Below are 27,482 nucleotides of genomic sequence, written 5' to 3'. Positions count from 1 at the left end.
CAGTGTCTAGGGAGGGGGTGGCTGGACAGTGGAAAGAAGCACTGGACCGGGAGTCAGGAAGACCTGAGTTCAAGTGGCCACAGACACTTGCTAGCTATGTGACTCTGGGCAGATCAATTAACTCTGTTTGCCTCATTTTCCTCATCTGTAAAATGAACTAGAGAAGGAAATGGCAAACCAGTCTAATATCTTTGCCCAAATGGGGTCACAGAGTCAGACACAACTGAAACGACTGAACAACAGCAACAAAGTGTATAGGGAGTTGGCTTCAAAATCAGGAAATCTAGATTCATGCTCTGCCTCTGACATATAATAGCTTTGTGACCCTGGGAAAATTACTTAACCTCTCAGTACTCCTAGGTAATACTTATCCTATAAGTTGCCAAGCAGCTGCAGTCTGCATCAATAGAGGGAATTCCCTCATTAGAAGTTCCATACACCAATGAAATCATAGCTCCCACCCTGCACACAAAAGAAAACTTACTACCTATTTTTTACCGTAGTTTTCATTATGCCAATTTTGCAGATGATGAAGCTGAGGCTCAGAAAAATCAAGCAATCTATGCAAAATCACACAGCTAGTATAAGATGGAGGATGTGAACTCAGTTCTTCCCTATTGGAAGTTTAGTACAATATCCTTTACCTCAACACAAGTTGTAGTAGTAAATCATGTAGCATTTGTCTTAGCTACAGGTTCCATGACATGCCGAAAATATTAACAAGAATATTCTGTGTGGTCTGTGATCATCTCCGCACATATGTAAAAACACAGGGAGAAAAGACTGAAAGCATTTCTATATGAGCAAGGCAAGGGTGCATTATAAATATTTATCTAACAATAGCTTCTTGTCTTTTCTGTTTGATTGAAATGGCGGCAGGAATCCAATTTAAGTGATTTGATTGAGACCCAGTTCCAGGAAGAGACAGGACTTAGGTGAATAGGTAACCCACATCTCTGAAGAATCTGCGGAAGTACTACTCCCTCTTTCCTCACCTATATTCTTTGGATCTGCCTAGGTTTTTCCTTTTAATTGTCATGGCCAGGAAATACTCAGATCGGCGAACTCTTCCTGGAATCTCATCCTGTAGCTGTGGCTAAGAGAATCCTTTCCTACTTAATGATATGTATTCTGAGTATGACCCATCCTGTAATGTATATCACCTCTATAGGATATGACCTCTCTTAGGAAAATGACTATATATTTGAGCTTACCTGCCTTTGAGTTCATTAAAAAAAGTTTGTGTGAGCTGGTGATTCCTTTACTTGAGGATACCATATATAAGGTATTGCTTAAATAATCCTCAACTCGGGCTGCCTCACTGTACAGAAACCAAGGTTGCCTGGACTGTTCTTCCTTTGACTGTAGCCCAGTAGCACCTAGGACAGCACCAGGTACCACTTGTGGCCTTTCTTTTTCATCAGATGATAATAATTCCATCAAACATGTGATATAAACCATGGTCTTTTCAGAATACTAGTTATCCTTGCAACTGCCTTTGGCTACGAAAATGCATCCTGTTGCTCCTAGTGCTATCCAAATTTAACTTTGGAAAGCCAGATATTTCTTGTGCCCATTTTGTTTGGAACTCCCGATTTATTTAAGCACTGGAGAAAAGCGTGACTGTGTGCTTTAGTACATCATAATATCAGGCAGACACATTGACAGATGTAGTCATTATATGACTATATTGAAAATATTAATATGGTTTTTTATTATGTGTGTGGCAAATCAATGACAGAAATGTTGAGTGTTTTATGAAGGAGAAAAAATAAAGTAAAAATAAAATGTTAGGAATAGAGAATTTCTGATGTGTTTATGCAATCTGGCTTTAGTCTAACTTTTGCAGACTCATTAACTATTTCTCCCTGTCCTTTATACTCTGTTCCAACCAGATTGGCTTTTTAGATACCTACCTACTTGGCAAAGTGGATCAATCAATAAACTAATCTATAGACACTTATTAAGTGTCTACTATGTGTCAGGTACTGTGATTGAGTGCTGAGCTTGGAGACAGGAAGACCTGAGTTCAAATCATGCCTCAGACATTTACATTTGTTTGAGTCTGGAAAGTCACTTATCTTTCCCCAGTCTCATTTTCCACATCTCTGAAATGGGGATTAATGGTAGTACTTATCTTGCAGTGATGTTTCAAAGATCAAGTAAGATTGTATATGTAAAGTGCTTTGCAAATATTGAAGTGCTATGTAAATGCTAGCTATAATAGTTGAAAGGCATCATGGCAGAGTGGGCCAGTGGTTTCCTCAGAGCCAGGAAAACCTGTGTTTCATTTCTTCCCTTGACACACAATGGCTGTGCAACCCTGGGCAAATCACTTAACTTCCTTGTGGTCCAGGCCAGAGGTGTCAATTATGGGATACACTGGTAGCAACACTCCCCACTGCCAGAGCAGATTGAAATGTAATCAGGAAATATTTAGCAAAATAAATAAACATATAATAAAACATTACGTTTTAAAACTAAGGCAATGTGCAGCCTTCATTTTTATTATGATTAGTGGCCACCTTCCTATTTGAGTCTGACATGACTGCTTTAAGGAGATTGTCTTCAGATCATACCTCAGATGGTAATCCTCTCCCCAGTGATTTCATATTATTGGGAATTAGTTTTATGTGTACATATGGCATTCCCTCAATAGAATATAGCCTCCCTGAGGGCAAGGGCTATTTTCTTTTTGTTTTTGTAACCATTCCTAGCAACTAGCACTGTGCTGGGAACAAATGGGTGATGAATGAATGCCTTGGGTTGTTGCTTTGAGCACACATGATAACTGTCACCTAAATCCACTGGGATTTCTCAGTTGTATAATTTAAAAATGCCATTGGTAAGTACAATTTATGATTGGTTGAGAATCTTTGTTAGCTAAAATAACCCACTGCTTAAATGGATTAAAAAGTTAATAATTTTCATTTTCTCTCTGGAATTCTAAGCCTGACTTGGCAGCAGTAGGAATGATGATCATCATAATAATACTTAGTAATTATGCAACACTTTATCTAGGAAAGTAAAAATGCTTTTTAGACCTTAATCCCAAGCTTCTCTGTCATCTGCCCTTGTTCTGGTAATTGATCTTCGTCTCCCCCCATCCCCCACCTGCAAAAATTGGGGAGAATGACTAACATGAATGTACTAGCCAATAGGATACTTAACATTTATTACTAATGACCTTCATGAAGGCATAGAGGGAATTTTATTTCAATTTTGTATATAGCACAGATCTGGGAGAGGAGAATGACAAAATGAATGACAAAAATTAGATAAGAATGGATTTTTTTTAAAGATGAAATTTTATGGGAATAAATAAAGTCCTATATCTGGTTTTTAAAAATGAACTCTACATGTTTAAGATACCGAATGTATGGAATGCCTTCAGTCTGAAATGCCTTTCACACAAAAGTTTGTGTGAAAAAGACCTGGGAGTTTTAGTGGGCCACGTGCTCAACATGAATTAATAGTGTGATGTTGCATCATCAAAAAAACAAGCAAAAGAAAAAAAATACACACACACACACACACACACACACACACACACACACACATGTAGACACATGGTATCCAAGAACCTTATTGCCATAGATCTCAAGCTGGAAGGAAGCTCAGAGGTCATCTCTTATAACTCTGTCGTTACACAGGCTTGTGGAGGTTAAATGATTTGCCCCTGTTCCTATAAGCAGTGTTCCAGCTGGGATTTGAACCTAGGCCTGTGACTACAGATCCTGTATTCTTTTGCATGATTCCATGCTTCCAACAAGCATGATAGAAATCCTGTTGTCCTTATAGGATGATAGATTTAGAACTGCAATCTGAATTAGTGTGGGGAGTTCTCACACAGACGCTCATGGGGTCATAGATTCAGACCTTGGAGAGAGCTTAGAGATCATTTAGTTCAAACCTCTCCCTTTATATGCAAGGGAACCAAGGCCTAAAGAGGAGAATGACTTGCCCAGGGTGATATAGTAGGTAAGCATGAGAAGCAGGATTTGAACCCATGTCCTGTGACTAGAGAATCAATACACTTTCCACTTTACCACTCTGTCTTTCAATAGTGAATAATAATATGTTAGCATTTTCATTTATCCAGGAATTCTTGAAGCAGTAACTTAAGTCCTGGGGGAAAAATACCAATGTAGAAATTCCAGTTCTAGTGGTCAAGTAGTGAGAGATTTTTTTTCTCAAATTTTTCAAATTTATTATTTATTTATAATTTTTAGCATTCTTTTCTTTTTTAAATTTTAAGTTGCAAATTCTCTCCATCCCTCCTAATTTTCCTTTACCAAATTAGAAGGCAAAAAGCTATATCAATTATACACATAAAATCACGCAAAACATATTTCCTTCTTAGTTATATTGCAAAAAAGTAAGAAAATTATACTTCACTGTGCACTCAGAGTTCATCAGTTCTTTCTCTGGAGGCAAATAGCATTTTTTCATCATAAGTCCTTTGGAATTGCCTTGGATCATTGTATTGATCAGAACAGCTAAGTCTGAATGATTTTTGAAAGGACTTTTGGTATCCCTTGCAGACCACATCGTGTTTGTTTCCATTTACTCTCTCCGCACATCCAATTCAGTGGCTTTTTAGTCATGTCTGACTCTCTGTGACCCCATTTGGGTTTTTCTTGGGAGAGATACTGGAGTGGTTTGCCATTTCCTTCTCCAGATTATTTTATAGCTGAGGAACTGAAGCAAACAAGGTTAAGTGACTTGCCCAGGGTCACACAGCTAGAAAGTGTCTGAGATCTGATTTGAACTTGTGAAGATGAATCTTGCTGACTCCAGGTCCAGCATGCTATCCACTGCGCCACCTAGCTGTACATAAGAGCACCTTAATAAAAATTCATCTCATTCTGATGCCCATTATAGTGGCATGAAGGTGATCCTCAGTTGTGAAAGATGTTTGCCTGCAGTGAGTAACCTCTGGCAGGCTCCATTAAGCTGGAAAAGCTTTGAGCCAAGTCATCCAGCCTTAGCTAAGCTTGGAGAGGCTACTCACCACATCGACTTCAGCATGATGAATATTTCGGTTAAGCCCCTCTTAGAGGTCTCCTCATAGAGGAGACGCAAACTGCATTTATGGAGGGTATACCCACACTGATAATCTAAGATCTAGATGTGAAAGAACACAGAGGCTCTCAAAGACACCCTCTTCTTTGTACAGATAAGGCAATTGAGGCTCAGAGAGGTTAAATAACTTCTCCAAGGCAGGATCTAAGTCCAGTGCTCTTCCTACTACACCTAATGTTGCTTATTGCCTCAGATCGCTGGTAGTGAATAGCATTGGCGAGATTGGAATCCAAGTCATTTGAGTCCAAAATCAATGCTCTTTCCAATGTCTCACTCTGGTGTTCCTATCAGAGACCCCACTCCCTTCCATTTCATCATATGGCCTATGCTTGAAACCGTGCTGGTTTGTTAAGACCTGCCAAAGTATGTGTTTGATGGCATAGCCTTTTAAGAATAAAACTTTGAAGGTCTGAAGATCCATCTTTTTCACTCTGAGCAATGGTTGTTCATTATTTGCTGGTGCATCTGCAAAGACTGATATAAATGCCTTTAACATTGAGTCTCACACAAGGCTAATAAGATGGCAGAGCAGGTTTTTTTCCACCCCATTGGTAAGTTTTACAGTAGGTGACATGATCTAAAAGGAAAAAAATAACAAGGGATAATAGAAATGGAAAACCAAAAATAAGCTTATCTAAGAAAAGGTTAAATCTTCCTTAAAGATTTTGGATGATTTAAAAAAAATTTTAGAAAATAAAGACTGGAGACAAATTCTTTTGTTTCAAGTGACAGTCTCAGTCTTTATTTCCTCTAGAGTGCTGTGGCTAAAATAGTTTATTTTCACATAATTTGCCCCCATTCTTTCCATAGTGTCTAGAGAAAAGTTTCCTCTGTTATCCTTAGCCTGGCTTATTGAATAATCAACATTGTCACAGAAATAAAGACAGAAATTAAATCCATATTGAAATTCATTTTTGTTGTCTTTTCCTCACCTACTGTTCCACACCTGAGTGTTATGTGATGCTTCTTTAATATAATTTTGGACTGATTTATAATACCAGGAAAATTTTCCCTTATATTTATTTGTAATATAGCAAAAACAGTAGATAGAATGCTAGGTTTAGAGCCTGGAATTCTTAAGTTCTTGTACTTTCTCTGACATAGTGATCTTGAGTAACTCACCTAAAATCTCAGGTACCCATAGCAAAACTTGAAAACTAAGTTGCAGTGACACTTTGCTTTAGTAGAGGATGTTTCTTCACTAGGAGGATCCATCATCAGTGAAATCTCTGATCCACAATCTGGTCCATAGATTTGGTAAGACAATACAATTATGTCATTCAAGATCTTTTGTCTGCATATTCCTTGAATTCTATTAATATATAGCTGTTTAAATGACCCTGAAATAACTTTCATCATGGGCATATAGGTAATCTGTAATATGATGTTTAAACTCTGACCAGTATATTTTTTGGTCATAGAGGTACAGAACAGATTGACTAAAATCCTGGCTAAGCAATTATTTTTTTCATCCTATTTCTTGTGTATTGAAGATTTGCAAGGCATAATATATTTTGTATAGTCATATTTTTTCTCTTCCCTCATTTCTTCTTTCATCATTTTTTGTTTCACCAGAAAGATGTTCTCTTGATCTTTGGTTTTGGAGAAATCTGATATCATTCTTTGAGCCTTTTCAAGCTCCAAACTATCCTCTACTCATTTGCCAAAGTGATCTTCCTTAAATACTAGTCTGTCCTTGTTAGTGCTCTAATCAGTAGTATTCAGTGGTTCTCTATTATTATTAGCAGGCAGATAGTTAGCTCAAAATGTTGGACCTGGCCTCAGAAATACCAGAGTTCAAATATATCCTCAGATACTTACTAGCTATGTGACCAAGTCACTTAGCCTCCATTTGCCTCAGTCTCCTTATCTGTAAAATAGGGATAATAACAGCCCATACCTTTAAGGGATGATGCTTTATAAACGTTAAAATGCTACATAAATGCTGCTGCTGACGGTAATGATGATGATAAATGCATTGAAGATAAACTTTAAGAATTTTATCCCTTGACCCTACTCTACTTTTTTATATATGACTCCCTTTCATGAATTCTATAGTCCATCCAAATTGACTTTCTTATTGTTGTCTACAACTGACGCATCATCCTTCATCTTCAAGCCTTTGTACTGGCCATCCCCTCTCCCCAGTTTTGCCTCTTAAAATCCCCAGTTTCCACCAAAATTCTTCTCAAATGCCACCTTGTATGTGAATTCTTCCCTAATACCTCTAGCTAATATCTCCCTCCCCCAAATCATCGTCTTCATTTTGCATATACTTTTATCTCTCTCTTGCCCGATCCCCTCTGTCTCCATAGAATGTGAGTTCCCCAAGGGCAGGGGCTGTTTCATGATTGTCTTTGAATCCCCAGTGCCTATGTCTGGCACAAGGTAGATGCTCGGTTGATTGATAGCACATCTTTGTTGATTGATCTGTAAGAGTTCTATGTAGCCTATGGCCCAGAGGGATCACATATATCCTGTAAATCAACAGTTAATAAAATTAAACTCTTGGAGTCATCTCTTTACGTCCTAGTGCTTGTGATACTGAGCTGATGACCAGAAGAACTGTGGTTTCTGGAGAAATATCCATTTTAGAAATGCCAATGTCCTGATATGTGTCATGCCCCCTATCTACCAGTCCTGTACTAGGTGTGCTTGTCAGTCTTTCAGCAGATTCTTTCATCTTTGAGCTGTCTGTAGCCCTAGCTCCAAATGTGGACATGGTAGATATTATGTAGATGTTTCTCCCTGATGTCAGTGATATTCATACTAATGTTTGAATTAATGCTTTGGTGTAGAGGCCAGAGAGGGTTTCATCCTGGTCTTGCTAGAAGATCAGTCGTCCCTGACAATGCTGTTTGGCAGTTTGTCAGTTTTTGTATTTCTTTTAAATTTTAATTATAACCTATCAAGTCTTAAGCGATTTCTCCTGGGTTAGACTCTGATGAATGTCATTGCAGGGTGTTTTAATTTAATGGATCCCAAATAACATCTGTTTCTAATGTTTTAAAAGCCAATTTATATGGAAATTCATTTAGCACAAAGTCAATACATACAGACTTGTAACTCTTGTACTCTGCATAGAAAAAAATCAAAACTCAAAGTCAAACTATTAAAATATGGTATGCACTCAATTAACTTAGTGTTATTCAAAACGTGGTTTCATCAAGTCTATTGTCCCTTCCCCAAATGCCACAACCAATTATAAGCATTCAGAATGTTTTAATCCTCTGGAGAAAATTCAGCTGATAGAGGACTTTGGAAAAAAAGCCCATTAGGACTAGCCAATGCAAATGAAGTTTACTTTAGATCACCTGTGCCCACTGCTTTATGCCTTTATACCACCTTAAACCTGCCTGCCTTGGCACCCGAATGCCTTTTAAAATGACTCCTTTTGAAGTCTCTACCCTTGTTTGTTACATGCCATCTCTTCTGCCCCCAAGATGCTAGTTACTTAGTAGAGGGCTCCCAACCAGCAGACATTCTGATCTGATGGCAACTCTCAAAGCCTTCTTGGTCTGAAGGCAAGTGAAGACACTTTGGTTTCTAATCACATGCTGCAAGGGAAAGAATATTATACTTGGAGTCAGAAGACCTGGGTTTGAATCTTCCTCTTATATTTAATGTATCAGAGACATGTAACTCTTGTACTTTGCATAGAAAAATGAAATTCAAAACTCCAACTGTTAAAATATAGTAGCAGTCAGTTATCTGAGTATTAGTCAAAAAATGGTTTCAGCACTTGTGTGACACTGAAGAAGTCACCTGCAGCCTGTTTTCTTTTCTGAAGGTGTTAGACACAACTAACTTTGTGGTCCTTTCTAGCTCTAAACCTGTTACCTTAATCTATTTTAATAATGGAAACAAAAAACATGGGGATAATGTCATGGACAGACCAATGGGGAAAATATTTTCAGGTATCTAGATCCGTGTGTGTGTGTGTGTGTGTGTGTGTGTGTGTGTGTGTGCCTTCAAATAAAATCTGATTGACCTTTGTATAAATGGTGGTGGGAAAAGATTACTTGAGAATTCAAGTCAGCAAATGTTGATCAAACACCTTCTAAATGCAGACTTAGTGCTGAGGATACGGTGATAAAGGAAAAAATAACTCATTCAGCTGTTGCCTTCAAAGAGCTTACAGTAGGATGGACAGGGGTGGGGAGGTGAGAAGAGATGTTTGCAAAATAATGATGGAAACTTTAACAGCACACATGCTCTGAAGGCCTGTTAGTACTTCTGCTCAAGTCCTGGTAACACTTACTAACTGGAAGGTTTCGAAATCTGTTCCATATCTGTCGTCTTAGGGACTGATTTCTGCATTCATGCCTAAAGCAAATTGGGAAGCAGGCAAGTTTTCTTTGGTTTGGCACTGCTTCTATCAGGTGTTTGCTGGGGCAATGCTTACTACGTGCGCTGTGTTATCCAAGGTGCTGTACAGAAAATATGAAAAGCATAAAGCGTAGTCGCTGCCTTATAGCACCTCGAAATCTAGTTGGGGAGTCAAAAAACACATACACACATGGAACATTTAAGTAGCAAGGAAAAGGTCCAAATAGGACACAGGGGCAGAAAAAGCTGTAGGAAATTAGAAGGGGAAGGTCACTGTGGGTTGGAGTTATCAAGAAAGACAGGCATATAAAGTATGAAAACAAACAAAATGAAGGGGACAAGGGATCCACTCCAGTGGATTATATTCTTTCTGTTTTCCCTTACCTCAGCACTCCTTACTCACCATTGTGTATTTTTTTGTTTTATTTTTTACTTTTACTAACATTCATTTTCAGGGGAAAAAAACCTGATAAATTAATTCACATGAAGATAGATTTGATGTCAGAGGACCTGGGTTCAGATCCCACCTCTGCCTCAACTATTACTGACATAATCTTGGGAAAATCATCCAGACCTCTGACCCTCAGTTTACTCATGTGTAAAATGAGGGATTTGGACTAGGGGATCACTAAGGTCTCTTCTATGATAGGCATAAGCAATTGATAAGATTTAATATTTTTCCCCTCTTAGGGATAATTGCATTTCAACATGGAACAATACCCTTAGTGAATGGAATAAATGTGTAAATGTGAAATGTCCCATATCAGTAATACTGTGGGGAAGATTATCTTGGGGTACTAGTGATTTTTTGTAGTACCTCTAAAATTAGACAACATAGGCCACCTTTGTTAATATTCATTCTATATAGCCACAGCCCTGCTAAAATGAAGCATCATGTCATTTAGCACACAGCATCAAAGCTAAGGGAATGATGTAACAATGTCACTGCATTTTTCCCACTTAAAATGTATTTTATTTTTAATTCTATTTTAAAAAACAATTTTGTTTTTTAGCCGAGCTATCAAGACTAATCAGGATCTTCTCCCAGAAACGCCATGGACGCACATATTCTACAATGATTTTTGGGGGACTCTTCTTACCCATAGTGGCAGCCACAAGTCCTATAGACCGCTCTGTACCCTTTCTTTCCGCTTTAATCATGCCATTGGAGGCTTGAACCCCTGGAGCTACCATCTTGTCAATGTTCTGCTGCATGCAGCAGTCACCGGCCTCTTCACAAGCTTCTCCAAGATTCTCCTTGGCGATGGACATTGGACCTTCATCGCTGGCCTAATGTTTGCCTCCCACCCAATTCACACAGAAGCAGTGGCAGGTGTCGTGGGAAGGGCCGACGTGGGAGCCAGCTTCTTCTTCCTGCTTTCTTTGCTGTGTTATGTGAAGCACTGCTCCACCAGAGGTTACTCATTGAGCACCTGGGGCTGGTTCCTAGGGACAGGACTCTGCGCTGGGTGCAGTATGTTGTGGAAGGAACAAGGTGTGACTGTACTGGCCGTGTCGGCGGTTTACGATGTCTTTGTCTTTCACAGACTGAAAATGGACCAGATCATACCTTCTATTTACAAAGTAAGTGAGTGTTGGCTCTTGGGTCATTGGCTTACTGAGGGATATAATTGGTTGGTCAGCTACCAGATAAGGAATGGGCATATTTGCAGCTCTTCAAACAGGATGTAAAATGAATTACCAAAGAATTCTTTTTTTTCTATCATGGAAAAATAAAAGGATCATTGAGACCTTTCAATACAATGGGTTTTCTTCACTAATTGCTTTAATTTTGCCTTGCTGGGATCAATTTTGTTCACTCATTGCTTTAACTTAGATTTCATACTGGGAAAACCACTTTTGTTTATATTCATCTTATAGCAAATATATTTGATATCTATTTGGTTCTTAAAATGCTGAATAAATATGCAGTGTTAGTATATATTTGTCCCATTATTGACACAAACTCAGAGTTTATGACTTCTTTTATATCTCCATTGGAGGCATTATATGATAGTAGATGGAGTGCTGGGCTTATGGTCAGGAGGATGTAGGTTCAGGTCACCAAATTTAAGGGCTACATGACTCTAGGCATGTTATTTAACCCCTATGTCTCTCCAGGATTTATCTACTAAATTACAGACAGTTTATAGTCTACATTGATAGAGTAAATTTTCACACTGTGAGTCCTTCGTAATGAAAAGTTCCCATATTCATGTCCCTTTTCCTCAGTGTTCCTCATGCCATAAAAAATCACAACAAAGGTACCTACCATGCATGTATGTCAGAAATACTTCTTCAATATCTGGTCAAGGAGAGCTAAGAGGAAGATTCCACTCTTTTCCTGCTCTGTTTAGAGCAAGTAAGTGGTGCAGTAGAGAGCTGGGCTGGATCCTGCCTTTTGTGTGTTGTCTATCCCTTTAGATTGTAAGCTCCTTAAGGGCAGGAAGTGAATGTCTTTCTTTTCACTAATACATCCCTAGTACTTAGCTTAGTGCCTGGCACTTAATTGGTACTTAATAAGTGTTTTTTTGGATTGGATGAGATCCCACAGCTCTAACTCCAAATGTGGGCATGGTGGATATTATGTAGATGTTCCCTCCTGACGGCTCTGATCTTCATACTAATGTTTCAATCACTGCTTTGATGTAAAGACCAGCATAGATCAACACTTTAAGGTTTTCAGATTGCTTTACATATATGATCCAATTTGATTTGGTTGTCACAGCATTACTATGAGATAATCTACAATTTTCATATTAGGAAACTGAGCCTGAGAAAGATGTGACTTGCCCAAAGTAACACAGTTTAGTAGATGTCCAAGGTGGGATTCCAATTCAAGTTCTGAATCCAAGTTTGGTAGAGGAGCAAGATGGCATCAGATGGCCAGAGTATTGGCCCGGGAGTCATGAAAATGTTAGTTCCAGTCTGTCTTCCAACACCTTCTGGCTATGGGACCCTAGGAAAATCACTTAACTCAGGCGTCTCTTGAGGTCAACCTGCGTAGGATGCTGGGTGAGTTGCTAACAGCCTTTATTGGCAGAGATGCCAAGTCCAGACAAAACAAAATGCGATTTTCCTTTTTCTTAGCTCTGGTCTCAGAGAATGGAAAGTCACAATTGAAAGTATCTGTGTTAGCTTGTCCATTAGCTGAGGCTAATCACAGCTTCCTTTCCCTGTTTTCCCAAATGCCTTCAAATACAGTACTGTTTTAGAAGTCTTGTGAGCCCTTGGCTACTATGCAAACTCTTTGACTGTACTTATCGAACAATTTGCTTATAAAGTTGTAGGAGAATCTGGCCAAGGACTGAATCGAGAATAAATTCACCTTTGCAGTACAGTCTGACATTTGGCAGATGTTTTCAAACCCCCGTCATGTTTTAGGCAAACTTATTCCACCCCCTTTCTACCCTCCATGGAGACTAGAATAGAGAGTTATGCTTCTGGAAGAATGCCTTGAGAAAGCTGCTGTTTGATTGGTGTTGAGGAAGCTGATATTCTTTTCTGCCCAGATTTTGAGGTTCACTTGGAAGTGAAATGGAAATGGAAGGAAATCAAAAGGAAGGAAAGGAATTGGAGGGGGGAAAGCTGAAGTGTTTAATGCTTTAAAAAAAATCAAAATTGCTAATTTTTCCACCTAGCAGGTACAATAATCATTTTTATGTTCCTACTCTGTGGGGAAGCATTGCCTTTTTAGTTGAAGCTCAAATAGCAAGTATCGAATGATTTGGTGATTTCAATGAAATGCTGAGGCTTTAGAAGAAAACCCTGGTTGAAATGCAAGGAACACGTCTTCCGCAATATCAGATCTCAATTTTAAATCATTCTTATGAATAGATTCCGGGGGAGATTTATTTTCCTTCAACTAACATCACCAAGAAACTGACCATCCATTATATATGCAAGGTGCTCTGCTTGGTTATGGGAATATCAAAAGGCATGGTCGTTGCATTGCATACTCTCAGAAAGTTTGCAATCTAGTTGAAGAGACAGGGTCAAGGTGGGGAGATAAGTCGATGGTATCTAAGGTAGCATATGGTAGCTGCCAAATGAGTGGCAGGAAAAGCCCCAACAGTTCACATACAGATGTTAGCTCCCTGAGAGGAAATTTGTTCCGCTAGATTTCCAGTTTAACAATTGGTAACTTTGAAAATGAATCTGATTAATGCTACAGAATTCTAGCTTTGCAGTTTTTAGGCTGCCTATAAGAGGGTTTCCAGCTATGGAGAAACTGACTTCCTTTAGAAATAATGATGGATTCTAAGGGTGATGAGCATGATGATGAAGATAATTAAAACAATTGGAAGGATAATTTTTATTAAAGATAATAAATAATGAAAAAGGTTTCTGTGGTATTTCCAGGCTTGCAAAGCACTTTAAATATGTTACATCATTAGATTCTCACAAATAATCCTGTGAGATAGTTAGTATAATTAGTCTGTGAGAATGTCTTGAGTGACTTGGCCAGGGTAATAAAACAATTCAAGCTCAGACTTTCCTGACTTCTAAGTAGAACTATCTCTCCTCTAGGCCACCTAGCTACCTAAAGATGGGTTTCATAGCTCTTTGTCATAAATTAGGGGGCAGTAGCAGGGAAGGAGCAGCTTGTAGTACATAGACCACTTAGTTGAGCTTTGGAAATTTGAATACCAGTCCCAGCTTTCTGTTAACTAGTTGTGTGAATTTAAGCTTTCAGATTCTTAGATGCCTCATTTCTATAATAAATTAAGGTGAACTAGACAATTTAAAAAAAACAGCTTTAATATGTTTCCTGCTGCTTACAGATATGGGTGGGTATACTGGAGTAGGTGTGCAGTATTCTGTTTAAATTGCATATTAAAAGCATACGGAAAATTTTTCCGTAATTAATTATGTAATTATATGATCCATCCCTGGACTAACAAGTCACATAGAAATGAAATTTAAATTCTATTTCTTTTAAATCAGTTATGCTACACATAATCTCAGAAACCTGCCTTAGAATCCAGGCATAAACAACAGTCACCTCTGTTACAAACCCAACAGTCACTGAATTTTTGCTTTAAGCCTTCCAGTGTGGGGTATGGAAAGGGGCATACCATCTTCTGAGGTAGCCTATTCTGTTGCTTGGTACGCTTTTTTTTTCATTAATCCAGCAAGCATTTCTTAAGTACCTACTCTATGCCAGAAGTTTTATTAAGCCCTGGTGATACAAAGACAAAATGATATAATTCCTGCCCTCAAGAGGCTTGAGTTCTATTAAAATCATTATTGCAAGACTTCCTTTGCTTCAAGATTATATCTGCCTCTCTGCATCTACCAAGTTCTGCTTTCAGGGAAGTCAGTCAATAAGTATTTATTAATTATTTATTATGTGCCACTGTGCTAAGCAGTAAAGATAGAAATAAACAAAGAGAAAGACAGTCCCTTCCCTCAAGGATGTTACATTCTGATGTGAGAAGCTAACATCCAAAAAGAGAGCTGAAAATTGGAGGGTGTTGGGGAAAGCGGTAGATGTGGTAGGAGGGCATAGTAGGTTAGTCCAGAGAATGAGGGGTGGCTGTTCTAGGTCCCCTCCCTAAAATGGAGGCTCCTGCAAGAACTCACCAGTGGGAGAAAACAGCTACGAGCAAAACCTAATTGTTTTTCCACATAACAATCCTTTAAAAACTGAAAGACAGCTTTTAAATTTCATCTCCTGGGTAAACATCCCCATTTCTTTTAATCCTTCCATGAACTCAAAGGTTGACTCAAGCTTTCTGCCTTTCTCTGTATACTCTGCATCTTTTCAGTGTCTTTCCCAAAATATGGCACTTAGAGGTGAACACAATGTATCTGATCTGAAGAGAGAGGAGAACACTAGGATTATCACCTCCTTAGCCTTTGACATTAGGCTTCTTCTAATGTAACCTGAATTCAAATCAGCTTTTTTTGGTTGAGATATTATACAGCCGACTAATCTTAGCCCTGCAGTCTAGTGTCCCCCTCCCCCATCTTTTTTAGGCAAACTATTGTGTGGTCAGGCCTTCTCAATCTTGTACCAGAAAAAGCTTAGTTAAAAAAGATAAATCGTCCACTTTTTCATTTGTTTGTGGGACTGGGGAAGGAGACAAGAACTGTGATTTCATCAGAATAGAGAGTTTAACTGTTCTGTACCTTAATACTTAAAGAGTTTTCTCAGCCACTGAAATGATGGCTTGTGTAGGGACATACATACTGTCAGTGTGGCTCAAAGGCAGGGCCTGAAACCAAGGTGTCCTTTCTCCAAATCTGACTTTCTAGTTACCATGCCGTGCTCCTTCCCAATCATCTCCATGCTGTTCTTTATATTACCTGCTTCCAAACCACTATATGCTTTCAGGTAGACAGAAATATCTGAACTTATCCTTTCTCTTTCCTCACTAACCTGATTTTCTATCTGCTTATTTATCTCAGCCCTTCTCCTCTGAAATTTGTCCACATTCCTGGTTAATAGGGATTTCCTGTTGAACCCACTCTGCACTTCCAGTTATAGAGAATTTCCAAATACTATTAGATTTGTAGGATCCAAAGAAATGAAAAGCAGTGTTAAAAGAGGAAATGAGGGGAAAGCTTCTTCCACTCCTCCAGTGATCAGCTCTATGCAGACAACTCCTAGATTTCTCTATTCAGCCTTAACCTCCAGTTCTCTATGACCAACTGCCTTTTGGACATCTTAAATTCAACCTGTCCAAAAGAGAACTCTAGATCTTTTCTTCCAGATGCTTCCCTCTTCTCTATTACTATCTCAGTTCCTTACCGGCACTGACCTCACATATATAATAATTTTTGGTCAACTCTTGTCCTTTCTGTTTTCAGAATATCATATCTATGTGTGTGTATATAATGTGTATACATATATACATATACATACAGACCTACTCTATGCATATAGCTTGCTAGATAAAGATGTGCATGTATGTGTGTATATCTATCTATCTATCTATTTTTTTCTCTCGATTCATACAACTATCTCCCTAGAGACTCATTACCTCATGCTTTGACTGCTGGTTGGTCTCCCTGACTCAAATCTCTCCTCAACCCAGTCAGTTCTCCACCCAGCTGTCAAAATGCTTTTCCTAAAGTGTAGGTCTGACCATCATTGTTGTGGTTTAGTCATTTTTCAGTAATTGTCTGCCTCTTTGTCACCTCCTTCGGGGTTTTCTTGGCAAAGATACCGGAGTAGTTTGCCACTTCCTTCTTCATTTTATTTTATAGATAAGGAAACTGAGGCAAAAAGGTTTAAGTAATTTGCCCTGGGTCACTCAGCTAGTAAGTGCCTGAGGCTGAGTTTGAACTCAGGTCTTCCTGACTCGGGGTCCTGTGCTCTGTGCACAATGCCACCACCTATTGGGCTAAATAAAATTGAGTGGAATTTGGAAAATTTGTAAGAGTGAAGGACTTCAGATTCAGGACTCTAGTCTCAAACCAAGGCACTACTTCTCAAGCTGGAATTAGAGCTCCCAGGTTACATAAGCCAATGATAACCAGCTGTACCATAATATTCATCCTAAGCTTCCTTTACAGTAGTTTGGAAAATTTCACCCTTTTGAAAATTTTAGTTTGGAAAATCTTACTCTATTATATTGATTCTTAGAGATGATAAATAAATCTAGGATTTCAGTGATATGGTTGCTCTCATCAGGAATCTGTATTGCCACCTACTTATGCCTAACCACCCAATGTGATTCTTGTCCATCCCCTGTTTCACAAAATCCGTGTCTCCATGAGCTGTAGTTTAAAAGGCTGAAAAATCACCAAATGAAAATGATGCCAATTATTTGTTACATAAAATAATGTGACTTGAGAAGTCACATAATGAAGACACATATAATGATATAGTTAAAAGTATTATCAAAGTGTATGGGGAAATATAGTGGTGGTGGGGGAATATAGACTTCTGATTTCTTTTTTATCAGACAGTTTTGATGAGAAGATACTTCTCATTGCTGTAGAGCAGCAACTATCCTGCATATAGAAAGATTTCCTGGTTAAGTGTTATGCTTTACCAATTTGTGACAGAAGCGATTAATAAACTCAATATAAACTATAAACAAACAAATAATATAATAACTAATGTAAATAAACCACAAATAAATAATAAATTATAAATAATACAATATAATATATTAATTTAATATATAATTATATTAATGTATAATATAATATAATAGACAATATAATATAATAAGAAATAGTAACAAACTTCCTGATTTTGAGTGTGGCTGTCTATTTAATCAGTCATGCTGCTTTTCATTATCAAAGAGTGGGATAGAAGGGGCAGGGCCCGAGATTTAGTTGTATAGAGAACTCTCAGATAAGGAAACTGCTCCCAGTGATGGGGTGAATATTTTCTTCCACTTACTGCGTTATAGAGTTGTCTGGAGCACTGAGACATTTAATGACTTGCCTAGAGTCACACAAGGAGGGAAGGAGGGCAAAAGCATTTATGTAGCCCTACTATGTGCCAGATACTGTTCGTAGACCAGTCAGTATGTATCAGAAATGGTCTGTCAAATATAACCAAAAAAATTAGTTTTGATTTTCCAATAATAATACTAATTAATAATAATTGTTCCCTTGAAGAACTATGTGTTCTTAATAATGATAATACCATATATTATTTACTGTATGATATTTTGTTATATTTATTTGTAATATGCTTTAACTTTTATGGGGGCTCAGAAATCAAGAGTATCAAAAATGAGTATTCATAAAGGTATTCATCATTTTGTGTAGTATAAAGATCCTTTTTGAAAAACTGAGAGCTTTGTTTTTGTCACCCCCCCCCATATGTCTCCCTCTCTCTCTTCCCTATAGAGCCATTCCTTCTAAGAAAGAATTAAAAAAAGATGGAAGAACAGAAAGGAGTTCAGAAAACAAAGCAAAATATTCACCCAGTCTGACAGTATAATTTTTTTCCCCATGCCTATAGTTCCCCATCTCTGCAAAGGAGGGAGGGAGGTACATTTCCTCCTCTTTTCTTTTTGGCCATGCTTGATTGTTATAATTAGTCAGTGTTCACTTTCTTGTCTTTGATTTATTTTTCAGTCTTTTTTTCCTTCTCTCTGTTTTGCTGTCCTCATTATGATTACTGTTATCCTGCTTACTTCTCTGCATCATGCCATGCATGTCTTCCCATGTTTCTCTGTATTCTTCACATTTATTATTTTTTATGGTGCAGCAATATTCCATTACATCTATGTGCCAAAATAGGTTTAGCCATTCTGAAATGGGTGAACATCTAGTAGGTGTATTTTTTAAATGCTGGCTGTTTAAGCAAAATTCTGTATATTGAATCCCAGCTTTTTTCTGTAAATCCCATCATAAAATTTGAGGTTCACTCCTGGGTTATGGGCATTAGAGAGAATAGTGTCAGAAAGAAATGGGAAAATGATCTTCTATCACACAAATATTTACCACTTTTTTAGTGTGCATTAAATTGCTTTCACTTGCTCTAGTTTTAAATGGAGAGGAAACGAGGGGAAAAAAGCAAATCTTAAATGCACTTATGCCAGCCTTGCAAAGAAATACTCCACTTTTATCAGCCCACAAATGTTTTTACAAGTCTTCCTTGACCCCAGGAGGTACACAGGTAATAAAATAAGTGAAATCAGCATTTTTCATTATTCACCCAACATCAATCATTGTTTGCCCAGAGGCTCTTTGCAAGACTTATTTAACATCTGTTAACAGTTTTATTATGAAAACATCTTTTTTTCTTTATTAGCCTCATAATCACTTATTCAATTACAGGTAAAAAAGAAAATTTCAAAGCCAATGAACAGTTTTAACATTAACTCAAGGTAGAGTGCAGAAAATGAAACCATTTCATTTTTAGGATTTCAGATTTGTTTGTTTTTTTTCCAAAGGAGGGTCTTTATTTTGCTATGGGTTCTGCCAAGTTGTGTATTTCCCCGCATACTCTTTTACTTAAAATTAAATTGTGCAGGTAGCATTTCAGAGAAACTAAATGAAGGAGTGAAGGAAGGAGAGAGAAGAAGAATTACCACTTCAATAAACTAGTCATTTTATCTAGAAATAGACCCTTTTTTGATTGCTCAGAAAGATGTGAATAATGGAGGCTGTCTATGATGAATGTAGTTTACTTTTATCTCTAGTATTACATGAATTTTATACCGTTTAGACTCCAGAGATGGGGGCAAGTCCAAGTCTAGAAAATTATTTTTGAAGGCCTGGTTGTCTTTGATTTATCATGTTTTGAATGTCTGAGGAAATGGGTTTTCCTTTCTATCTGAATGCTCCATGGCATGTAGTCTTGCTTCTTGTGTGTCAGAGAGCTCCAATTGATTGAGAGATGATCCTGAAATAATTTCTTCATTAAAACCACTGGAGATATAAAACCTATATTGGATTACATGCCATCATAGGCAGGGGAGGAGGGAGGAGAGAGAGGGAGAGAAAATTTGGAACTCAAAAACATGTGGAACTGAGTGTTGTAAACTAAAAATAAAAAAAATAAATTAAAAAAAAGCACTGGAGATAGCCATTGGAGATAATAGGTAGACAATTAAACATAACCTATTTCTTTCCTCAAATCCATGACTTCACACTGTCAGTTGTTCCATAAAAGGTGGTGTATCTGTGAATTTTTGCTTTTCTACAATCAACAGATTTTTCATGCCATTTAAAGGCACATCTAAGAGTCCTAATAGTATTATTATCTTGAGTTTCCTCAGCTTACCTTTTTTACCTTGATTCTGTTCGGCTTTTTGGATAGCAAGATACATTGAGGATGATTATAGGGTTTTTTTTGGTTTGCTTTCTTACGCCTTTTTGAATTACAAGGTTAGACTAACTACATATTATAATTTATCAACAGATTTGAGTTTTCTCCTAGTAAACTCACTGTAGCCTTTTGTATTCATGACGTGGATGTCTGCATCTTAGAATACTGCCAATTACTGCTAACTGGGTAGTAATGCCAGTAATCTAGAAGGTCAAAAACATCTTTCAATTCAAAAGGCAACAACTAGTAAAACAATATTTCTTAACACATCACTTTCTTAGAAGGACTTTTTTATATTTATCTTAGATCTTTTTTTTAAATTTAAAATCGAGAAACTATCAAGTTCCCTAATGATAACCACAAGTTTCCATGTTTTTGTTTGTTTGTTTTGTTTTGTTTTTATGTTGTGCTATCACATTTGGTGATGTTGACTATTACATAATAATTCTGCATTTTTCAGGGTAAGTCATATAGAAGCTTGGTAATTATTTATATTTTATTATCATAATTATTAGTACTTTTTGCTTTTCCATTTTATTGATTTCTCATACCTCCTCCCCATTCAACAAAAATAACTAATTAAGCAAAATTGGCTAACAAAGCTCATAGTCCATGGTAGTCTATGCACTATTTCTGATGCACATTTCTGGTAGTCTATGCACTAATTAAATCTTCCTGTGAATTTTGTCTACTATTTAAAAATTTTCTTTAGGCTTAGATATAGAACCTAAGAGTTCTTAAACACAATTCTATCCATATTGCCACAAATGTAAGAAAAGAACTCTATTAAAATAATAATAAAATGTTTAACTACTCACTGTCTGTGGTTGATTAAACAAAGAAGTTCAGTTTGAAGCATGATTTGAAGGAATGAACATTCCTAGGTACAAGTGCTTTTACTAGAGTTAAATTCCCATCACTCATTATGTCAACTTTGATGTTTAATTAACTGCTTGCCGAAGGTCCTTTTGCCAGGATTTATCACTTTTGCCTCTTCTGGAAGCCTCTTTAAGCCTAAGAATCCTTTAATTATGTGTCTAAATATTACCTTTTTGAAGGACAAAGGAACGAATTGTCTTTTGATGATAACTCAAGTTAACTCTTTGGAGTCCAAGGACCAAGAATGTAGTCTTTTGCATGGTGGCTTCCATTTCATGACTTACACTCCCGTTTTATGTTCTGCTGAGACAAGGTTGTTTTTCTTTTTAATAGGATTTATAGATTCTTAAAGGTGGGAATCCTTCTCATTTTATAGTTTAGGGAACGATCTCTAGTTTTATATGAACATTTTTTTTCTTCTTCCTAATATTTTAAATATAATTTGAAGATGATAGAACAAAGTTACATAGTAAATTTCTCACTGCTGTCTACATAATTCTAGTCTTCTAGTTACTAGAGGCTCAGAGAGAATGTCAGGAGGATTGTTGAAATGCCTATGATGAAATGGAACATTAAATAAAGAGTGTTGTGATGGTGTGTGTAGCTTGTGAGCATTGTGTTATTTCTGAATTCCTCATAGTTCAAGGGACTTAAATGTGTGGAGTCTATTCTGTTTCAATGGGAACTGGGAAAAGGCCAATGCTGATCTGTACGAAGAAAAAAACATGTGTAGGGCTTCCTTCTGTGAGAAGTTGAAGTCCAGTTAATTGAGAATCTGGCTCAAGATTGATATATCATTCTGCAATTAAAAAATATTGAATATTGAATGATAGCATATGTTTTAAATTCTCATCAATGCTATAGAATGTTGCTCTAAACTCCTGCCTAAGGAAACAGGAAGACATTCAGATGTCTTCCTGTTTTTTTTTTCTTTTCATCTTTATCAAACCATGCTCAAATTTATGTAGGTTTATTTAAAACACAGTTCAGTGATGCATACTCTTTTAATGCCAGAGGACCATAATGAAAAAGTCTGTGTAATAGTACAGAACTAAATGCCTCCTCAGCACTAAATATCCGCCAGTTAATTCTAAATACAATCAGTGAAAATGACACCCAAATTAGCCCTTGTTATTAATAAATAATAAGTGCTATTTGAATTCCCTTTGCTATTTGCCTCTCACTATATGCCCAGCCTGCTTATTACCTCATCATACTCAATTTCCCACATCTTGCTGCCTTAAAGGGATCAGATTCTTTAAGTGGGGAGCCATGATTATCAGGTTACTGAGCTTTCAGCTAGTGTTTTATGAGTTTTACCTCCAGGTGATTTTGGCTGCAAAATTTACAAAATCCTGCCTCATTGCCTAGTAGTCAAGGTCATGTCTCAAATGCCAGAAACAACAGGATTACTAAGAAAATGGTGACTTCTCCAGTGTATTGATAATGTTCTTCAGGAATTTAAATACAGATCTGAGTCCAAGAATTTAGGCTCAAGTCACCTGTCCACTTTCATTTGTTCTTAAATGAAAAGTACAATAACCATAGAAACAACAAGACAGCTAATTGTACTATTGTACTAATTGGTACTTTCATTTCAGCACTGATAAGCTATAAGAGATACTGTTTTATGCTAAAAGTCCTTTTCTGACAACTGCTCCCCCCTGAAAAACGTTTAAACAAAACAAAACATGCCCTCCTTCCCTCCCCCGCATAAACCAAACCAGATTTCAACCTCATTGAACTCAGGTTTCTTTTCCTTAAAATGGTAGTAAGCAGATCACCTCCATGGTATGGTGGTATGCAGCAGCCTATGATTATGTCATGGCAGAAAGGTTATGTCCTTGTTGTCTGAGTTTCTGTCTATAGCTCTGCAGTACCCAGATGGCTCCTATATGCTCTGTTGGTCTGATTATAACTCTGGCCATCAAGTGAAATGGCATAGAATCTGTATTTAATACATGTCTCTTTCACTAATTATGAGTCTCTTTTGTGGCTCGGGTATAAAGTCAGTGTCTCAGTTCCAAAGGACCCCCTTTCTGCGTATTTATTGTTTGAATTCCAGGCAATCAAATAAGTAAGATGTGATCAGGCTCATGTTTTTTTTCCCCATGTTGCTATTTGGCTGCTGTTTGATCTTAGAGAGTTGATTATAATGAGCCTGTCACATGTGGTCATCATTCTTTACTTAAGATTAATCTAACAGTCATAGAAGACTGCAGAGCAACAATTAGAAAAATGAAGAGGAGCTTTTTGTATTGATTCGGTGACTCATCTCATCATTGGAAAGGAGTGAATTGGGAATTTATCCAGAATAACCGTTGGGATATTTATAAACATAACTAGATACAAACCAATTACATCTACTACAGAGACCTTGACTGTATGTGGCATCCATTATGTACTTGAATAGTTAAGCATCAAGCCAGAAGAAATCTTTACAACTATGGAACCTTGAGAAGCTTCAGTTCCATGGCACTTGTGAAACCACAAGACCAATATTACCTTAACAATAATAGTAGCTTATGCTGGAGTAGGGCTTTCAAACCTTTAGTGTGCTTTGCATACATCGCTTCTCCTGCTTCCCTCAATAATCTTTGAGGTAGGCTCTATAATTATCACCATTTATATTACAACACTTAGATGGACATGGTATCTTTTTCTTCTGGAGGAGTATTCCTGCCATTGACACAGATCACAACCCATGTGATTCTTGTTCATTCCCTCCCATAAATTTCACAAAGGGGATCTATGTAACATCCTGGGGACCTTCCTGTAGTTACTTGACATCTTGCTAACAATGGAATATGGTGACTATTGATTGTTTCCCTCTCAAGCAATGTGGTCAGACCAAGTCTTTATCTAGTCATATATGTCTCTGATGATAGGATCAAAGATCTTGAGCTTGAGGGCTATTCAAGGCCATCTTTTCCAACTTCACCATTTTATATATAAAGAAAGCGAGGCTTAGGGAGGTTATAACTTGCTCAGAATCACTCGATTCAATCATTTGAACTCAGGTCGACTGATTGCAGAGCCAGCGTGCTCTCCACTGTATCCTACTGATGCTATCCTTGAAGCAACAAGAAAAAGAATTAATCTTTTAATTAAGTTGGGGAGAAAGAACGAATTTTATTTTGTAGTTCATTGGTCACTGTTATAATAAGTCTTGTCACAATGTTAATTTAACCGAAAGACGTTCAGCTCACCAAAACAGAAGTAGCACATAGGGTAAACTGGGTATAATACTGGGAGAGAGGGCCAGGATTTATTCCCATTCCAAAACTCAAACCATAAAGGAAAGGTTCTACTATAGTTGCTTTGATTTTTTTCTCTGGCATAGAACATTTCAAATCTGCAGGAAATAGGATTTTGTTTTTAAGTTCACCTGTCTTTCAGAGGTACTCTTTCATTATGTTTACTTCCCTGAGCCTTGTTTTTCTTATTAAAATTTAAAATGCAATAATTTCTAAGTAAAATTATAATGTCAGTAATTTTGACAGGTTAGGAGAAAATGTAATTCAGTGGAAAGAGATTTGAAGTCAGTGGGCCTGGGTTTAAATCCTGGTTCTGCCTCTTACCACTTACAAGTCAAATGAATTTTATGATTTACATGATCTTTCATCTGCTTAATCTACTGTATGAATTAGGATCAAGGAAAGATAAAACATGGACCTGGGCTGAATCACTTAACCTCTGTGGACCTCATCTGCAAAATTACAGAGTTGGATTAGATGGTTTCCAAGGTTCCTTTCATCTCTAAATCTGGGACACCCTGTGAGCCCTAACAACTGATCCATCCCCAAAGGCACTGGTGTTAGACAGTGCCTATGACAACTACTTGGTACTTGTCTAATTTTTTGCATTTTAGAGGTACGGTAATGTCGGCGGCCGGACGGGTGTGCCCCACAATAGCACCCCGTTCTCCCCGACTACCGCCTCACACTCACCCTGCCCACGGGTCTTCGGACGTCTCCGGCTCCTCCTGGGGGACGCGAGAGGAGAATCACCAGGCAGCTACCGGAATGCGACAAGCAGTTTTATTGCAATGGCGTACCAGAAATCTTACACAAAAATCCCACTGACCCTCTCTGGGGTGCTCCTTATATTGGGAGTTTCGGGTTAGCTCCTCCCCAGTTCCTCCCCGAAGGTGGAGCCCTTCCAGTTGGAGCCGCCCCGGTACTGACGTAACAGAAGCCACACAGGCACTGCTGCGTTAGCAGGTCCAGACTCCCTGGCGTCTCACTACCCTTTCAGGAGGCCCAGGTCCAGAGCGCCCCTAACAACTCCCCCTTTTTGTTTAATGACATCAGCTTTTACAGCTTCTAAGGAGCGGTGCAAAACCCCAATCATACAGGAAATCAAGCAGGGCAGGAACAGACAGATAAGAAAGGCTAGTATGAGAACAAGTCCTCCAATGGAGGCCCATTGGAGCAACTGGTGGACACTGAGAGTGTCCCACCAGGCCTTAGCGTTGGTATAGTTCTCTTCCCAGTCGCCATTGAATTGTATAGTGGCATTCTGTATGGCCGCAATGACCTCATCTAGCATATGCAGTTCAGTTGTGAAATTAGTGGCAGTGTTATAAGAAGTGTCTCTAATTGTGCATACTGGGAGGCATTGTAGGGAATAGGGGTTACACAGAGATTCGGGGTAATGGCCCAGTGCGTAGGATTCACTGCCAGGGGTGGCAAGATGGCAGGAGCAGATGTGGATGGGGTCGCCAACTGGATCATGGCAAGCAGGCAGCTAAGGGCACTGTTCAAGGCAGCCCTCCTTCTCTGGACGGTCCTGTTTTTCCGCCGCGGCCTCCGTTCCCTGGGGCGTCGACGGGGGCGCAACCTCACGGACCCGGCGGATGGGCACCCAGATTTGTTCTCCTGTGGCATCTGTGGAGACACAAAGATACCCTCTCCCTCCAATTACGACCCTCCCCGGCCCGTGCCACACCCCTTTCTCATCTTTCCACCAGACCGGGCTGCCTTGAAGGCACGCAGTTGGCGGCGGTGTCTCCTTTTGGCCCGGCTCCTGTCTTTCACACCGGCCTCCAGCATAATATTTTAGCGCAGGCGTGAGGCCATCATCACGAAATCGTAAAAAATAAAAAATTGGCAGTAATAAAAAATGGGCAGTAAAGGTAGCTGTAGCGAGCTGCGCATGGGTCAGCCTACCCACCACTCCCCCTTTTTGTTTTATGAGAATAGGACTCACATATATAAGGGATTTAATTAAACATCTTTCATCCTCTACGTTAAACTTATCCCAGTGTAAAAGCCAAATATTAGAATCCTTTCCATCTATTGTACATTCAGTTCCTCAGCAAGTCAAGTGCATTGTTTAGGACCTACATAACTCAAACAAGTTCTTTCTCTGGGCTGATGACCTTGCCCGTGCAGAGAGTGCAGAGAGTTTCCAAGGGCCTTGGCAATGTTACAAAATAAGGAGAAGCAACATGGTCTCTAGGAAGGGGTTACACAGAGAACTCTGTGTGCTATCTGTTGCTGTTCCCCTGAGCAAACTTATTCAAGGTCGAGTCTTACCAAAAATTATGCAAAGGAGTGCACAAAACTTTCCTTCATAAAAAATCTCTCTTTCTCAGACAGCTTATAATTTATCCTGATATTATTAATTTCCACCTTCTCCACATAATTAAAAAAAAGGAAAACTAAACTCACCATAGTAAATACTATCTCTAAGCAACAACATCAATAGCTTAATTAATGATCTCACAAATTTCCCAAATGATAGCAAAACAATTAAAGACAAAATTTGGTAATTTAAGATTTCTCAAATTACAATTCGGAACCGAATAACAGTTAGATTATAAAAGAAATTGCGTTTCTAACAACACAGATGATATAGCTGAAAAATTTGAGACGTATAACAAAATATCAAAAAAAACCATAATTATCATCCATTAAAACTTGAAAACCAAGACCAATTAATTTCCATTTTGGTGGCTTCACCGCAGTCAGATATGACCCCAAATTGCTTAAGACAGAGAATCATTCATCTCATTACCAAAACTTCACATTGAAGAAAATCCACATAAAATTAATATAAAGCAATTATTTTTAACTTAAAACAGTTTACATTTAAATAGCATGTATCTTATTACAATTATGCGATCTTTGTAACATCCCTGGGAATGGATTCCACCACCATTCCCTTATTGAACAGCAAACTACAGTAAATAGAATTTTCTTGGGGCTATATAGTTAATAAATTTCTCAATTATTCGAATATGAATTTCTAAGTTCCCTTCACATTTTTCTTGGGAAAGTTTTACAAATAGTTTGCAATCACGTATTATAATTAGATCGGTTTAAAATGTACTGGGCCAGTATTCTAACTACTTCTTTTGCCCTAAGAAATTTGAAACATTGCTAAGAAGGTATAGTCGGTTTCCCTTCCAGGCAGAGGGGGTTGATAATTAATTGAA

General features: G+C 38.0%; 1 protein-coding gene across 3 annotated transcripts in view; it reads left to right on the top strand.

The window, feature by feature from the left end:
• Positions 1 to 27,482, top strand: part of TMTC2 (transmembrane O-mannosyltransferase targeting cadherins 2) — a 534,931-nt gene that overhangs the window by 195,847 nt on the left and 311,602 nt on the right. For 2 of the 3 annotated variants that reach the window (XM_036759984.1, XM_036759983.1), the window contains one exon: positions 10,428 to 10,998. The exons of the other annotated variant lie outside the window; for it this stretch is intronic. In XM_036759984.1, the coding sequence (XP_036615879.1) occupies positions 10,428 to 10,998 (571 nt within the window). The remainder of the gene's footprint in view (positions 1 to 10,427; positions 10,999 to 27,482) is intronic. 3 annotated transcript variants of the gene reach the window in all.

The sequence above is a fragment of the Trichosurus vulpecula genome, chromosome 5 (genome assembly GCF_011100635.1).
Source record: "Trichosurus vulpecula isolate mTriVul1 chromosome 5, mTriVul1.pri, whole genome shotgun sequence".
NCBI classification, from domain to species: Eukaryota; Metazoa; Chordata; class Mammalia; order Diprotodontia; family Phalangeridae; genus Trichosurus; species Trichosurus vulpecula.
The sequence above is the reverse complement of the archived record's forward strand: the minus strand, read 5'-3'. Positions and strand labels throughout refer to the sequence as shown.